The 17,850-nt window shown below is 42.3% G+C and overlaps 2 protein-coding genes across 4 annotated transcripts in view; one reads left to right on the top strand and one right to left on the bottom strand.

Annotated features, from left to right (window-relative positions):
- Positions 1-6,796, bottom strand: part of RFX7 (regulatory factor X7) — a 160,474-nt gene extending 153,678 nt beyond the window's left edge. The window contains exons 1-2 of one of the 2 annotated variants that reach the window (XM_060097298.1): positions 6,444-6,796; positions 6,100-6,265 (exon numbers count right to left, since the gene is read on the bottom strand). In XM_060097298.1, coding sequence (XP_059953281.1) covers positions 6,100-6,260 — 161 coding nt within the window. In that variant the 5' untranslated portion in view covers positions 6,261-6,265; positions 6,444-6,796. The remainder of the gene's footprint in view (positions 1-6,099; positions 6,266-6,443) is intronic. The other variant, XM_060097297.1, reaches the window with a different exon arrangement.
- Positions 6,371-17,850, top strand: part of TEX9 (testis expressed 9) — a 224,105-nt gene continuing 212,625 nt past the window's right edge. The window contains exons 1-2 of one of the 2 annotated variants that reach the window (XM_060097302.1): positions 6,371-6,455; positions 16,929-17,033. In XM_060097302.1, coding sequence (XP_059953285.1) covers positions 16,946-17,033 — 88 coding nt within the window. In that variant the 5' untranslated portion in view covers positions 6,371-6,455; positions 16,929-16,945. Of the gene's footprint in view, positions 6,456-6,988; positions 7,266-16,928; positions 17,034-17,850 lie in introns of those variants that run through there. The other variant, XM_060097303.1, reaches the window with a different exon arrangement.

The raw sequence follows: 17,850 nt of genomic DNA, 5'->3' as shown, positions 1-17,850 counted from the left end.
TCTTCCTCTTATTGGCCCATGTTACTCTTCTTTAACCTGAACTTTTAGAACCTCAAGGAAGCAGAAGAGAAAGCAACTAAAAAGACCAAATGCAGGGGGCTTCCCTGGTGGCGCAGTGGTTGACAGTCCGCCTGCCGATGCAAGGGACACGGGTTCGTGCCCCGGTCCAGGAAGATCCCACATGCCGCGGAGCGGCTGGGCCCGTGAGCCATGGCCACTGGGCCAGCGCGTCCGGAGCCTTTTCCCCCAATGGGAGAGGCCACAACAGTGAGAGGCCCGTGTACCGGGGGGAAAAAAAAAAAAAAAAAAAAGAGACAGTGGAAAAGGAGGCACTTGACAAAGTGGTCTAGTTTGGTCAGAGATACAGAGTATCTTACTGTCTCATTCTTTACAATACTTATAAAGAACACTCTGTCACAACTACAAATTAAAATGCCTACCCTTGATGAATAAACTACAAATTAAAATGTCTACCCTTGATGAATAAAGTGGTGAAGCTCAACTTAACACTCAATTTTCTGAAAAGAATACACACCTTTCTTATTTACATAACCAAATTTACAATATAACACTCTACTGCCTTAAAATATTACATTACTACAGGAGAAAAGTTCCTATGTGACATGCTCTTAAGTATTGAGTACCTCTTCATAAACAAAACAATCACACAAATAACCCCCCTAGTGCAATCTTTCAAGTAGCAGTTAGTAAACTCCCCAACAACAGGGAGTACTACATAGTCTCACATATTTTTGCATAATCAACAACAGCTCTTAGAATACATTAAATGTAATACATGTTCAATAAATATTTGCAGACTGAATCTCACATAACAGAACTCTTGCACAAGGTAACAATAAGTGAATCACACCTTCAGGTAATTCTCCTGGGCTAGCACCCAAGGAAACCCGGACAAAACCTAACAATCTGTCCATTGAAAATGTTCTGCTGATTGCTGATTAATTAAATGTTAGTCTTTCACTGTACTTATAGGCTGCTTTATTATTGCTGTCAATATTAATTTAGTAACAGAGCCACAGAAATTTAAGTTAAAGGAACTTGCAGGGTCATCTGGTATAAGCCTTTCATTTTGTAGACAAGGAAATGAAGGGGTCTACTTTTCCCATGCTTTGGCACTTGTCACCGCATTCCCTGGTCCTCTAACTGAATGAAAGAGAGGTTTTATTGCACATTTTTGCTTAGGTTAATATTACATGTGAATGGGCATTCCTCAAATGCCAGTCTCTAGAATAGTACTTTGTATACAGCAGGTACTCAGGTGAGTACTTAAACACTGTTCTTGCTTAAAGTGTTCAAATTTGAGTGAATGACAATGCTCATTTTCATTTGTACAGTTTTAGTGTGTAACATTTTTCTAATATAAAAAGTGATTTGACGTAAGTTTTTATTCAAAGCATCTTTCATAACAAATAAGATACTTCTGCCTTTCCTACCACTGTGAAGTTCATTTCCCCCAATAATACCAGAAACTAATAGTGACACAGAAACCAAATCAGTTCTGCACATTACATCATTCAAGACACCTCCCAATGGGGAGAGCAAACTGGTCAATTATTTATACACACACATAATCAGTACCTAAGTTAAACGAGGCCATAAAGTTGAGGGGTTTGAAACTGCTTAACTTGCCTTTCTGAGCAATAGGGAAGACAATTTCATCAGTTTCTGATCATAGAGGAGAACAAGGAATTGCCTTCTTTCTGAAATCAGAAACACTTAGTGCTAGGATGCACCATCACAGCTGGTCTCAATATAGACAAGCTAAAAGGACCCTAAGTCTTTGGTGTGCTTGGTATGGAAGATAGGTTGAATTCAGGGTAGGTGACATGTCAAACAACTAATCAAAATATTTAAAAGCCAGATGATGTACTAGTCAGTCTCTAATTTTAAAGCAAAATGAAAATCCTGGGCTTATGGTTAAAGTAAACTCTAAAGTCATGAGCTTTATAGCAAATGTTTCCCACTGAAGTTGAAGAAACAATAACTGTTTCTTAGAGCTAAAAATTGCCTGTCCCAGAACCAAGGACAAAACTGAACTACAGAGTTCTATGACAGGGGACAGAAATCAGAACAAATATGGCGCTAATAAGAAAAACGTATGGATCGCCATACCTTGCTCGCTGCAACTAAGAAATAAGAGAGTAAAACAAAATTGCTCAATTTGGGTTTAAATTCTAAATCTAAAATGTACCAGATTCATACCTCTGTATGACTTACAGGATTAAATAAAGACAAGGAACTATAGCCACAGCACTGCTCCCAGGATCTGACAATGAATCAGAGGAGTCCTATAGCTTCCCTGTCACTCAATTTATCTCTTTCCATAAAGTGTGTAGAATAATGACACATCATATAAAACTGTTTTAAAAAAATGGTTTTTAAGGTCTTACTTGCAAATAGTTATATAAATAAAAATAACTGATAATAACGAATTCTTTTAAGAATCCCTGAATTTGTTGAGTAAATACAGTATTAGAACATTTTCTACAATGAAACATCATGATTTCTTTTGAATTTATAGGTAAATGTTTGTCGTCCATGTGACAGTCTAATTCCAAATATGCTAATCACTCCCAACCATGCAGGTATGATTATTCTTAAACATAACTAATCACAAACAGGCAGAGCGATTTCAAATGCAATTTTTCCACAGTAATTTTATTCTATCAGGGTTTCAGGAAAAACTGCTTTAAAAAGGAAAAGAAAAGCACTTAAATTCTTTTGGTCTAAATTAAATACAAACATTCTTTTTTTTTTTTTTAACTGTGAAGACACTGGGAGATAAGAGGAAGGAAAAACTTGCTTCAGTATTCTTTTTTTAGGTAACCAAAGAGGGGTGCAATGTAAGTTAAAGAAGTTTGCAGTGAGGTTAGATTGTGGCTTTGTTTTAGGTTGCCAGTATGAGTTTTTACTTAGAAAAAATGCATGAGTTACTAGCTTTCCTTTTTTAATGAAAAGTTTATATTAGAATTCTATTATTTTCTATTACTTACAAAATATAAATACTATGTTATAGCATATTCAGTATTAAAACACACCTCTGCAAATAAATCTCCTTTCAAGTGAGGTGATCTGGACCTCTGTCTATGGAGTGGGAATAAGGAAGATCAAGAAAGGTACAGGCTCCTTACATTGGTCTTAAGCTGAAAATACCTGTAAATATATTACACAAATACTACAAGACTATCAAGTTATCAAGTTAGTAACTTTATTTTGTAGAACTATCTTAAAAATACATTATATTTCCAATTCTTAAGAAATCTGGTTCCTGATGTTAATCATTAAGTACCATGATTTCAACTCTGAATACTTAATATTTTTTCCAAAGACTCATTTTTAATGCTTGAAATAACCATGGACATACTTTTATCTAACAGTATTTTAGTTTAATAAACAGAATAGATTAATTATGAACTGAGATAATAAATAATTCATTATCTAGCTAAAGGCCTACATCACATACTGTATATTTGTAAAATAGGAGGACAAGTTCAGACTTGTTTGTGACTTGCCAAGTCACAAATTTAGAAACTATGATCAACCTAAATGCAAAACCCTTCTGATAATTATTAAATGCCACATTTCTGTTTAATGCAATTTTAAATTCTCATCAGTAATGATACCAAAGGTTGATATAGGATGTACTACAAAACTGATAATCTTTCAGAACATTATCAAGTGATAAAATAATTGGTAAAAAGATATTGTAGCTTCAAAAAAATGTGAAATGAGATACCTAAAGAACTGCACTCTTACCTATTAAAAGTCATTTTAATTTTATACACATACACACACTATTTCTTAGGAAGAGACTGTGGTGAAGGAGCTTTCACTTTCTAATGTCATTATTTTATATAGTCACTTGATGAATAACATAAATCCAGTCTTGCGGAGCAGTGGCTATGAGTCTATATATTACATAGAGCCACTAACGTTGTTTATGATCCACAAATGTTGTCTAAAGTTTTAAATATAAAGAAATGATTTTTGCAAATAGGATTTCTAAAGCTGAAAATTAAATGCTACTAAGTGTGCCAGTACAATTTTAAAATGAAGCTATAAAATTGTACATTTGGGAATTAAGGTGTTTGTTGTCAGTTTTTCTTTTCAGAGCAAGTACCAAAAACTGAAGCACACTGTACTTCAGAAGTTTTTCTTACATTAAAATCAGCGCAGTTAAGTCGTAATGGATGTGTAAATATAAATTATCAACTAAAGAATAATTAAATCACATGATTTACCAAAAAGAGCACCATTCCACTATCATTATCATTCAAACACTTCAGTCCACTGCCTATACAACTTATTCATATTTTAAAAATATAAGGTGAAGGTTCCTCTCCCCTATTGTTCTCATAATAAGTTAAAACATATACTTACTAATTCAACTTTCAAAATTTGCCTTTCTTAAAAGATTTTAGTCCTTTAACTTGGATGTCCCTTACCTGAATGTAAAAACCAAAGTGCTCAATTCAGATTTCAGAGACACTAGTTACATCAAGTTAATAGGGGGGAAAAAAACCTGGTTTCTGGAAACCTTGATGGTAAGGAGATTAAGCATCTCTTCCTTTAAATTACAGCTTTAAAAGGGGGGGGGGGGTAGGGCATCCATCGAAGAATAAAGCCTTCTCTCTCTCTCTCTCTCTCACATGCACACACACAAGGCAATCCTATTTATCTGACCTATTCAAATTGCCACAGCAGGACTATTGTTAACCCTAAAAAATTCTCCTTTAAAATATTTAAACTTTATTTTAAAATTAAAACCGAAAGCAAGATACTCAGTTGCCAGCTACTGTGCAGTATGAAACTATTAAAGCCTGCACTGACCTACTTCATATTATCATCATGACAATATGGATATATGCCAAGAAAATAATGAAATTACTATATAACAAACTTTAATTTTGTATTCAAAAATTGTCACTGTTTTTAAATGTGTAAATATTGTACTGCAATGCCAGTTGTTTTATGATACTTTTTAAGTTGCAATATAAAAAAAGTAAGGAGTTTTGATATTTCAGTAATCATATTCAATGATGAACATGCAAGATCTCATTTTTAAAATCAGAGCTTTTTTAAACACCACATTTAATTCTATTTTTAAACTTCTATTAAAAGCAGTCTCTTAGACTAAACTCCAAATAATACTTTCCATTTTTAAAATAGCACTACACTTTTTAAAACATGTCAGTTAATGAAGAACCCTACAAAAATAATGCAAGTTCCTGTTCAAAGAATATTTGCAATGGCTCTAACAGAGGACAGACTTAAGTCAGTGTATTTAATTATTAAAAGACTGCTACCAGTCTTTCAGAGTTTAATCTAATGTTGAAATATTGGAAATTCTCATACAAGAAAGTATAGGAATAGCAAAGGATATTTCATCCATGGTTTCTAAAAAAAGACACATGAAATGGCAACACATTTATTTTAAATTAAACACATCCTTTTAACTTAGAAAATCACTTTGCTGTGTAAACTACCACCTTAAAATATCTCATACTAAAGAAACGCTTTCTTCACAATCAATGCAAAGATTAAGATCCCTGGAAGAGAATTTTAATCTCAGAATAAAGAAGGCAAAAACATCCAGAAACAGCAGCTAAACCAACTGAAAGGAAGAGACACATTACGTTTTGTGCTGCATATTAATATTCTTACGCACAGTGTCTGTTTGGTGAAAATTCACAATACACTTCTTCCTCCCAGTATGACTGCAAAAAGGAGTAAACACATTTTACATTCCTCAGTCCCAAATTCATGCTACCATCATGCACCATGACTTAATTTCGACCTGTATTCCTCTTACACATAAGTGAAAAACATAAATGACTTGTTTATCTGCACTCGAAATTGAGGAGGGGGTAAAAGCATTTTTTGGCTCCGGAGCCCAGGGGCTCATGCAAAGTCCCCACACCTCCAGAGGTCCTATGAATATGCACCCGACTTTGTGGAGACCCCCATTCAATGAATGCATCAGCCGCCTCCTCGGCTCCCTTGCCCGCCGCCCCCCACCCGCTTTGCAGCAGAAATGTGCCTGGGCTTTTTTACCCCAGCGATGGAGGATCCTCTTACCAGATGGAGTTCTTGATCCTGTGTTGCAGCGCGCTGGCCTCTGTCCCTGGCAGCCCGGGCACAAGGGCTGGCAGAGCCACCCCCGAGTTGGGGGCGCTGGGGGGAGGCTGCTGATGGGCATCAGGCTGCTGTGGTGGCGGCTGTTGTTGTTCCTCTGCCATCGCTGCTGGAGGGGGGGGAGGGAGGGAGGGAAGATGGGGGCGCGGGGAAGGGTGAGGGAAGAGACGGGGAGGGGAGGACGGAGGGGGAGAGGAGGAGGGGGGAGGGGAAGAGGAAGAGGAGGAGGACGAGGACGAGGACGAGGAGGAGGAGGAGGAAGGAAGCTGGATAAGCTAGGCCTTTACCCCGGGGCTCGAGTGAGTCGCTTTCGCCTGCCGCCTGGGGGACATCACCGGGGAGACCGAGCGGCTCCCGGGCGCTTCACCGCGGGAGAGGCATGGCGGCGCCCCTCAGCCCCCCGCCGCCGCCGCCGCCGCCTCCTCCCGTCAGCGGCCGGGGCTTCGGGGGTGTGAGGAGGGGGCGTCTGAACACGAGGTGGGGGGGCAGGGCTCCCCCAAATCCAAGGAGAACGGTTGCTCAGGGACCTGGCGTCCTGGCCTTCCTTTCTTGCCCCCGGGGCTTTCTACTCCGGCGGCCCCGCGCTGCTGCAGCCCCAGGCTCGGCTGCACGCCACTCCCCACGCCGCCGCCGCCGCCGCCGCCGCCGCGGCCACCGCTGCCCTGCCAGCCCCGGAGGCAGCCCAGTGCGCGCAGCCGCACTGCAGCCAGGCGCAGACGGCAAAACACCTACCGCTCGGCCGCGGGGGGGGCGTGGACCAGTGTGTGCGGGATACGCGCGAGGGCGCGGGGGGCCGGGAGGGGGCCGCACGGGCGCGGAGGGCGGGCGCGGGCCAGCGGGGCCCGGAACGTGCGCCGCCGGGGCCGAGGAGGGGACTGGCCGAGCTGGTGGAGGAGAGCAGGAAAACGTGGGGGAGGTGCTGGCGAGAGAAAGAGAACTTGCGTGAGGAGGAGGAGGAGGAGAAACCAAATTTAACATTTGGCGTGGAAATGGGATTTTTTTTTTTGCATCCTCCAAGCAAGTAAAGTGAAATCAATCAACATTATCCTCCCTCCCCTCGGCAAGTGAGGATTACTTTCTCCTTGGGTAAAGGAAGAGAACTGAAGCAGGTAAGAGCATAAGCTGACTTTTCAGAAGCCCCCAAAGAAGAACACCCGTTGGAATTAACCACCCTTTAGGTCATTCAGTCTTGAACGGAAATCGCAAGGCAGGAGCTGGGTTGAGTGCTCCTCGGTCGGGCATTCAAAGCCCTCCAAATCTGGCCCCACTTTAGCTATCCAATCATAGCTGCCTCCATCCCCGTGCAAGAACTCCCGGCTCCAATCAGTGAAGTCTCCATGCCATTCTCAATGCGCCGCATACTCATTCTTCCTTCGTGCTTTCGCTCGTGCTCTTCCTCTCACCTCCCTCCCCACCCCACCCCCTTTCCTGGATTGCCCTCCCTCCTCCTCTATACCGCTCTCCAGCCAACCCAGGCTCTCGGGCACAGCTCAAGTCGAGGCTTGTTAGGGTCCCTGGCAGCCAAGGCCCCTGCCTGTCTCGGAAAGAAACGCGTGTAGTTCTCACAACATGGAGGCTCAGGCTCCAGCCACAAGCTCCTTCCTTCGGAGCCAGTTGAACCCCTGGACGCACTCTCTGCCCCCTCCCACGCTACTCATCCTTAAGAGCTAGCTTTGCCCACCAAGAGTAATACTCCCTGCCAGAAACATGCAAGTCCCCTTTAAGAGCAGAAGAATTGGCTTTTCTAGGTGGGGCTGATCAGGGAGGCCTAAACTGCCTGGGTGTAGAAGACTACAGCCAAGGCCTCTGGCACCAGATGGAACAGCTGCTCAGCTCACACTGACCTTTCTATGGGCCTGTGGGTGTTATGAGCTATTCTGCTTTAACTTTTCTGACAGTTTCTATCAGGTTTCTACCTGTCAGATTCTCTGGCCACTTTCCTGCAGTGCTTGGACTTTGGGCAGTGAGTCCCTGCCACCTTTTAGACTCCTCCTGGGTGGGGAATCTGATTGGCTTGGGTTTCTTGGCCTTTGGAGTTCTAGGTTCCCTGCCTTGGCCTGGAACCTTTTTGCTTTTGCACCACTGTGCCCTCAGGCCTGACTCACAGAATCCACTCCCAGCTTCACCCTGAGTTCTTGCACGTGGTGGGAGCAGGAGGACTAGGAGGGAGGAAGGACACCTGCGTGCAAGACAATTCTAAGCCCCTTGGATTCCTTTGCACCCTGAAACCCACCGCACTGACTCTGCCACACAAAGGAGCCCCCATTTTCTATAACCTAGGGTCACTATTAGCTTAGCCATTTTTAGAAAATATTAGTTGTTTATGAATTCATTTTGCATATGGACCCTTGTGTTCTATGTAAAGACAGGCTCTTTTTTTTTTTTTCCCCAGTACGTGGGCCTCTCACTGCTGTGGCCTCTTCCGTTGCGGAGCACAGGCTCCGGACGCGCAGGCTCAGCGGCCATGGCTCACAGGCCCAGCCGCTCCGCGGCACGTGGGATCTTCGCGGACCGGGGCATGAACCGGTGTCCCCTGCATCGGCAAGCGGACTCTCAACCACTACGCCACCAGGGAAGCCCTAACATTCTTAAAGTGACCCAAATAGTAAATGAGGGAGCCAGGATTTGAATCCTGAAGTCTAATGCCAGAGCTTACAAGCCTTGGTGAAAATGAAGTTATACTGAAAAATCTTGAATGCATATATAAGGTGTATATCCATGGGGAAGATGGAGGGAGTAAAAAGGCATTGGGGAAAGTCGCAAAGTCCCCCAGGTTCTAATTTTTTTTACCTTGCCAAGAGAGAATGATGGCTCCATGTTGCCACACCCTGGGAGGGGGAGACCCTAGGGAGGAGGTTCATCCAAGAAGGGTAATGTATCTGAGACTGCCAAACGCCTTAAGAAAAGGAAGCTGAGAAGCAAGACGTTTCTTTTAAAATTTACTACCGGGTGTCACACAGGCTGACTTCCCGACTGCAATTTTTCAGTGTTTTAAAAGAGCATGTCATCCCAGCAGCCACTAGAGGGCAGAGCAGAGCCGCAACCCTGAACTGCCCTCTAGCGGCGGTGCTGACGAGAGGGCATTGTTGAGCCTGTGGGCCCTCAAGGGCCCACGAGGGGTTGACATCTGGGACTCTTAGGTTCAAGCAACAATGAGAGGGGTCGCAGATAATGTCAGACTTAAGAGATCTTATTGCCAGAATGGACATCCTTGCAGGGAGGCTTTAAAGAGTCAGCCCCCACTGCTCACTTAAAATCTGGGAGTAGAGTGTGTGTTTTGTTACCGTCTTCCGAGAGGGCGGTGAATACAGTTATACCAGTAGAAACCTAAAGGAAATCTGATGAAGTTATTCAAAATCGTGGGTGGGGACTCAAGCCAAACCCAGATACCTTGAGTAAAGGTGGCAGCGTAGCCATGGTGCTTCTGAAATTGTGTTTGCCCCCCTCTGGTTATGAAACTCTGTACTAAGGTCCCTCAGGGACCCAGAATCAATGTGGCTGATTTCCTCAGACCTTCAGTTTGACTCAGTGAGAAGTAGCGGAAAACATTATGGTGAACATGAATTTTCAAGAGAATACACTAAATTTTGAGCTTCTGTTCCTCAACCCTGAGGAGTATAAGTCTGTTCTCCCTGGGAAAGTGTACTCCCGTAGAAAATTTTGAGAAACACTGATGTAGTGGGGAAGAAAGACTCCAGTCTGGGAGTCAGAAAACCTAGGAATTCAAACCCTCTGTTTTCATCTCTATAAAAATGAAAATCATGACCTACCTCACAAGGTTATTGTGAGAAACACATAAGGTGATACCTAAACCAGGGAAACGCTATACACAGAGAAAGACAATCTATAAGGTGGATCATGAGCACCTCGAAGCCTTATTTTATCTTAGTAATCCCGGGACACAATTCCTTACTCCTGGGTGTTCATATTTGTTGTATTGAGTAGTCACCTAACCTTAATTTTCTTAGCCCAGTACGTTATACCATCTTGCTCTCTTATGTCTAAACTTTGTCTCCTTTATGAAACAAAACTTTGTATACTGACCAGACTGTAATACATATGTTTATCATACATTTATTATATCCCATACATAAGGGTGTCAGGCACTGAAAATATAAATAAATAGATAGGTAAGACCTGGTCCTAACTTGAAGTAGTTTACATTCTGGGGAGAAGAGAGACCTATTAATATATATTAGTTACAGAAGATGATGAGTATCGTGAAGGGAGGGATTGGTCCTGCTCAAGGTAAAAGAGCTTTTGGAGAAGGCCTCTTGGCTATCATTTGAATGGGGTCTCATCGGGTGAATAGAAGTTCAACAGGCAGTACACTGAGGGAAGATGGTTTCAGGTCAAGAAGCAGCATGAACACTGGTGTGAAGCCATGAAAGGGCACATGAGATGAGTGCATAATGCAGAACCCAGTGTTAGCTCTGTGCTCAGATCCTTAATGGAGTGTATAGGGGAGGGAAAGGAGGGGAGGGAGACACAGCCCATTTTACTAAATGTTACTCTGTGTTATTAGTTACGATTGTTCTGACAAAATGAGGCCTCAAATAGGCTCATCATTGGTTAAGTGCTTAAAGTGTACATTTAATTTCCACCAATTATGGTGGTTTACAGATGTGGAAAAGATCAGGTTCTACCCTCTTTTCCTTCCCCTCTTAAAAACAAAGGATTCCCTCATCTTCTTTTCCTTTATCATTACTTTCTCTGCCTTCTTCCATTGCAAACTTTTCCCTCTAGGAGCTGAAAGTAGAATATGTAATTACCTACATGTTATTATTTAAGGGAACAGGGAAGAAAGGCTTTCCATCTCCAAAAAAATCTTTCTGTATCAGAAAGTGATGATTAATTTCTTTGGACTAAGCTCTTGTCTTTCAAAATGCATGTAGTACAAGGGGAGCTGATGTATTAAGTTCCAGTGCTGTAATGTAATTGAGTTTTCAGTCTTTTACTAGCACTGGAGGGAGGGAGGTGAGGGCAGTCAAGAGGAAGACAACAAAGAGGAAACAAGATTACAGAAGAGGGAGGTTGGAAGGCTCAAAACCAAGTGCATATTGGCAAATTTGGTTAAATTTTCTCCATGCCATACTTACTAATGTTAGTATGATGTGAAAATATGATTTCTCCTGTTAGAGCACAAATATTCTATTATGTCATCAAAACAATGGTTTGTTAAGGGGAAGTAGCCTAACTATTCAAATACTGGGTAAGGCAGCAAGGTGTTAACAACCCTGTCGCTACCTGGCTGTGTGACCCGATCTATACCAGTCATTCTGTCAGGTCCCTTTACTTACTTCTAAGGATTATTGGGATAAAGTTCTCGTAATGTACTTGGCTCTTCAAGTGAAAGGTATTATGAAAATGAATGCCAGATACTGCTTTAATTTCATTTAGAAATTTTCCACTGTTGTTACAATACACGTTTATGTTGTGACCTGCATTCTCTTTATATGAAAGAAGGTTCAAGTTAATATCATCTGTCTGAATTTAAAAGAAATGTTTACTTTTACTTGGGGCCAGAAAGGTCCTAAGTAGAAATTTGATATCTTGGAAATTCAGGCCAGCAGCAGCTATGAACAGAAGCCGGTAAAGGAAAAGCATATTTACCTAACCCTAAAAGTGACAGTAAAAAGACACTAGAGCCAGTCCTACAATGAGGAGGTCAGCACTGGTGCAGTCTGAACTGGTAGAGCCTAGTCAGTAATCCACAAACTCATCATTCCTCAGTTCAAGACAGATTTAAGTCCCTCTTATATACTAATTATTATGCTGAAACCACAGAAAGATTTAAAAATAAGTGGTAAGGGACTTCCCTGGTGGTCCAGTGTGTAACACTCTGCACTCCCAATGCAGGGGCCCCGGGTTCGATCCCTGGTCGGGGAACTAGATCCCACATGCATGCCACAACTAAGAATCCGCATGCCACAACTAAGAAGTTCGCGTGCTGCAACTAAAGAGCCCACATGCCTCAACAAAGATCCTGAGTGCCACAGCTAAGACCCAGCACAGCCAAAATAAATAAATAAATTACAAAAAATAAATATTAAAAAAAATAAGTGATAAATACAGTATTGTTCTAATCTTCAAGAAGTTCATAATCTAATTGGAACATAGACATATCAGCCCACACATATTTTTAAACATGAAGTGAAAATGCAGGGGACAAACAAAAAAATAAGTGTGTGACAGGATAATTTATTGAGCTATTAATTTGGTTTATGTTCTCCTTATATTTTCCCTCCTCTCCATTCCAAACATGCTTCAAGGGAGTTTTGTGTCTCTAGGCAGAAAGAAGTTGACAGGAGCTCCATATTAGACCATTCCAGGGGGCACCACTCACATTGTAATTGAAGCCTCCTGGACCACAACTCCTTAGGATGCACTGTCAATGTTACCCCTGGAGTTGTGCCCAGCCATTTGCCTTTCAGTTTCCTTGCTCCTAGAGGGATTTTGCTAGGGGGTTCAAGAGGTAGGGGCATCTGGTGAGGAAAAGGAGGAAAGAGAGAGAAGGAAGGAGGGGTTGTGCGTAGGTGGAACTGTTGCAAAAGAAAAAATTTCCCAAACTGGAAAAGAGTCAAAGTTCAGGGTTGCAGTAGTGGGGACACCAGCCCTGTTTCCTCGATCACCCCAAGTGATAGCCAGACCTCAGATAGATGCATGGTGGCCCTATGGAGGCTGGATCGCCCTGCCACTCTTGGTCTATGAGCAGAGCTGTTGCTTGGCTTCTAGGGACCATGTATCCCTGAACAATGAAGTTGTCAAAGTCCATCTTCCCCCATTTTCTGGGCTCAACATAAATCTTCCAGACTCTAGTGCATTTCTAGAGAAGAATGGAGGCAAGCCCAGTAATAACTGGGATTGGATTTCCTTCTACTTCAGTGGAATTAAGGCTGGGCTCATTTAAGTCTGAGGTGAATTTAATCTGATTTAAACACGATAAAGAAACGTGACATTTCTTGCACGCCCAAATTTGTACTTACAGCTTTAAACCTAACTAGTGGTGGATACTATATATGAAGCAGTGTTAAGCGAGATGTGTAAGATTAAGCATCACAGTGAATGACACAGCTAATAACTGCTGAGGGAGTTAAGAGAAAGCAAAGAGCAAATGGAGGTGGCTTCACGGAGGGCCAAAAAAAAAGTAAAAAGGAGGTGGCTTCACGGAGGGCTTCGGACAGAGTTGGAGTGTAAGGAAAGGGAAGTCTATGAAAGTGGGAGAAAGAATGGCAGCAAGCCAGAAGGGAAAAGCAGTGTGAACAGAAGCAGGAAAATCAGCATGACTAAAGAGACAAACAGGAGACTGGCCTAACCGGAGTGAATAGCTGATGATAAAGGTTGCACTGGGTACCAAATTCCAAATCTCTGCTTCTGTCCTCGCTGTATAAGGCAGGGTTGTATCAGAGAACAACCAGTAGAATATATTATAAATTTCCTGTAATATTCATTATGATCACATATTTATCACAATATTTATTGTAATTATTCTATTATAATATATAATTTAAAGGAACTGGCTTGCCTGATTGTGCAGGTTAATAGGTCCAAACTCTGTAAGGCAGGCCAGCAGGCTGACAGGCCAGAAACTCTTGGGCAGGAACAGGCGCTGCAGTTTACAGGTGGAATTTCTTCTTCCTTAGGAGAAACCTTAGTTTTGCTCTTAAGGCCTTTCACTTGATTAGATGGAGTCCACCCAGAATATCAAGGATAATCTCCTTTACTTAAAGCCAAATGACTGTAGATGTTAACCACATCTAACAAAATTCCTTCACAGCAGCACCTAGGTTAACATTTAATTTGAATAACTGGTACATTAGCCTAGTCAAGTTGACACATAAAACTAACAGTCACATTCACTACACTCTTTATGTCATCCCTCATGTATTTGAGAAGAGGGGGAAGTCTTTGGACTTTCTTCTTAGGAACCTCAGGAAAGATCCTGTCCTATGAAGTAGGCCAACTTGTGTCCTTTCCTTGGGTATATTTATTTTCTTTGCTCTTTTTTGTATATAAATATACATACTCCCAGGAACTTCCTGTTTTTCTTCATCCTTCCCTCCTGCCCCTATTACCTGAAGTTGTACCAAGTAAGAATTGTGGTTTGACGTTAGTATAGGTTTTTTTTTAATCTTTTGTTTTTTGTTTTTCCTATTTATAGTGCCTCTAGTGTACCTATTAGCATCATTCTCCTGAGTTGGCCAAGCCCTCAGGTTTCTGCCTTCTGTAGCTACCTTCTAAAGGGCTCAGCTGATGTAAGCCTCCATCCTTGTCACTTGTAACCCTGGGTCTGTGGTTGGAACAGGGCTCAGCATCCAACATAAGGGCAACCAATCCCCTGGCTGGACAGTGACCTGTGAGCTGGCTAAAGATAAGGTCTTTGCTCAAGGAAGAGGTTAGTAATTAATTAACAAATTGATTCCTTTCTTGGAGAATATGAATATGATAAAGAGAAACAGGCAGTTGGCAGTAAAAAAAAAAAAAAAAAATAAAGTAGCTAAGAGACACAAGAGAGGCAGGCCTCAGAAACCGTTAGGCAGCAGCAACCAGTAGAGGGAATAAGTAAGAGGCAACTGTGAGAAGACAAGCAGAAAAGGCTTTAAGAAGATAAGATAGTTGCTTAGTAATGGTAGGAGCAATAGGCCCAGAGGTGGATAGAAACTGGGGAGATTTTTTGATGGAGCTCCAGAGTAAGAGGGCATCAATGACGAAGAGCAGATTATTGGCCAGGCCTTGGGGAAATCCAGAATAACTGACCAGAAACCAAGGAGCAGGAAGTCTAAGCGACTTCATACAGACTTGAAGAGAGCTAGGGAACTAAAAGTCCATTTAGGTTCCAATGCAGTTCTAGCAAGTGGTTTATTTCCTCAGATCCCCAGGAGAAGGTTTCCATTGCTACCTTACTTTAGGATGGATCTCTCTCTTCCAAAAGATTTAAACATGAGGTTATGGTCCTGATCATCTGAAGGGCTCAATTCAATGTCAAGAATTGCGTCCTCTTGAAAGTCTTACCTTATCCATTCCTCATCTCACCCGCACCCAGGTTGAGTTAGCTGTCCCTTTTCTGTGGTCCTTTAGGACCTCACACAGCCTTATGTCAAAGACACTATCTCATTATATGGTAATTGTAGGTTTACTTGTCAACTTCTTGTACCTACCCTCCCCACTGTTGGCTCCAAGTACTGTGAACTGTATGTGGTTAGAATGTATGTTTTTATTCTTTTCTGTATCTCCTACATATAGTACAGTCGCTACCATAGAGTAGCCAAATAATAAATGTTTGTTGAATTGAATTATTGAGTTAGAGAGAGCTCCTTTTACTTAGGCCAAGAAAAAAAAAGGCAGAATGCAGGAAAAAGCAGAAAGGGCTAATAAGAAAACTCAATAGCTTGTCCGTAATAATAGTGCAGGTACTAAGAACTTAGTTAATTCATACTTAAAATTCATGTCTCTGTGACTATACAAAACTTTCCCAAGCAGCCAAATATTGTCTGTTCAACTAGACATCTGGTGCTATGATTCTCCAGTTTTAAAGGTACTTTGGCCAGCCCTCTTCCTTTTAAGGAGAAGAGTCAGCTACCTTCTCCCTTCAGCCTCCAGTTTCTCATCTGAATTCAGATCCACACTCTTGGACAGGCCAGTCTTGAGTCTCACTCTCAGGGACATCCCTTGGGCTTCGGAGCTGAGAGTCCAGGACCCAAATCCCAGCCATACCCCTTGCCACTTTTGTAGTCCCAGACAAGTCCTTCACAACTCTCTGAGCCTCGGTTTCGAAGTGGTAGAAATGGGGAAATAGGACTCCCTTACATAGTTATGCTGAATGTTTGATGAAAAATATTTGTGAAAATACCTAGCACAATGTTTTATACTTAGTAAGAGCCAAATAAATGTGAATTTCCTGTATATTTTATTCCTGAGGAGGTGGAGAAGGGAAGGGAAGACATAGGATGATGGTGGAGGACAAGGACCTTGACAGTAACAGGGGCCCTGAAAATCAAAAGGGCCAGCAGCCGAGGGACTGTGTGCCACCACTTGAAAATCTGATAAAGCACAGGTCTTAGTCATCCAAAGCCACACTGCGCCTGAGGCAGCTGCCATAGGAGATTTTTTGATCAGAGTGTGGAAGGACATTCAAACCCTGCCAGGTTGAAATTGGGGCACAGTTGATAGTGAGATAGGCATCATTAATGGCAAAGGGAAAAGTTTTTGCCTACACCAACCAGAGAAAATGTTGAGATTCATCTAATGCTGTCTCAGAGAGCTCTGAGTATGTACAGAGGCAACCCCTGCAAATAAACCCAACACTGGAAATGGAGAAAGAAGGGAAGGTGTTAATAATCAATTGAGGAATCTCAGAGTATTCATAGGAATATCACATCCATATGTATCCCTTCTGAGGTCCCGAAAGAAAGCCCAATGAGACCAGCTACTCTTCCCAGGGACTTAAGGGCCCAGATAGTGTGTGTGTGTGTGTGTGTGTGTGTGTGTGTGTGTGTGTGTGTGTGTGTGTGTGTGTGTGTGATTGAGGGAGGGGGGCGTCAGGGTTTATGTTTTCTAGCTGCTCTAGGTAGAGTTCACTTAAATCAGGATTAAAAACTGTTAAAGTTAGCTCATAAACAGGCTAACTGAACAGGCTGCTTGGCAGGCAGGGATTGAGGTATGGCAGGAGGAGGGTAGCATTCCAAAACAGGATGAGCTTGTTAGTCAGATTTTTCTGACTGAAAATGTCACAGATGTCACTGATTGCTGCCTAACGTGTCATTTGTTTTCAGGCAGAAAATGTGGCTAAATGATTACAGCTCTGCAGCAACCAGTGTCTCCCACCCCCATGAAGGAACACTTTTTAATTGAATGGACCACCGAATCTATTTTTAAAGGCAAGTGACTCAAGACTAAGTACCCCTTTTCACTCTAGTTGGTGAACATCGTTTTCTCATTTCGAGTCCCCTCAGAGATGCTGTTGGATTAGGGCTTCAATGTTCTTTCTGTGTCGTAGATGCTCTTTCTAAGTATATTTTTTAATGTTTTGAAATTTTAAAAATGGTAAGATAATAAGTGCCACCCACAAATAAATTATATTTAATGGTGTTTTGAAAGAGTTAGTTTTAAAATCCTGTGTATGAAGATTAAATCAAGATGTCAGACTGAAGTAAGCTTACCTCTACCAAATCTTATGAAATGACAGAAAAGGTTGAGAGATGGGGGAAAGGGGAAGGGGGAGAGGAATAATTGGTAACAGGACTGGGGACAAAAAAGTGTCATCAGTGTATCAGAAAATTTGGAAAATTTTCTTGGAAAAACAAATTAGAGCACCTGAACCTCAAATACTCCTAAGCTTAAGACTGCTAAAGGGGCCTCCCTGGTGGCGCAGTGGTTAAGAGTCCGCCTGCTGATGCAGGGGATACGGGTTCGTGCCCCGGTCTGGGAGGATCCCATATGCCGCGGAGCGGCTGGGCCCGTGAGCCATGGCCGCTGGGCCTGCGCACCCGGAGCCTGTGCTCCGCAACGGGAGAGGCCACAACAGTGAGAGGCCCACATACCGCAAAAAGAAAAAAAAAAAAAAAAAGACTGCTAAAGGAGTAGACGCAATTTCAGGGCCACTTCCATCTCCGAAAGAGCAGATTCAGTGCGTAGAGGGTGCTAGCATAATGACCAGAGCAGTGAATGAAGACATAGCAGTTGGAGCAGCTGGAC

The sequence above is a fragment of the Mesoplodon densirostris genome, chromosome 4 (assembly GCF_025265405.1).
Source record: "Mesoplodon densirostris isolate mMesDen1 chromosome 4, mMesDen1 primary haplotype, whole genome shotgun sequence".
Lineage (NCBI taxonomy): Eukaryota > Metazoa > Chordata > Mammalia > Artiodactyla > Ziphiidae > Mesoplodon > Mesoplodon densirostris.
The sequence above is the reverse complement of the archived record's forward strand: the minus strand, read 5'-3'. Positions and strand labels throughout refer to the sequence as shown.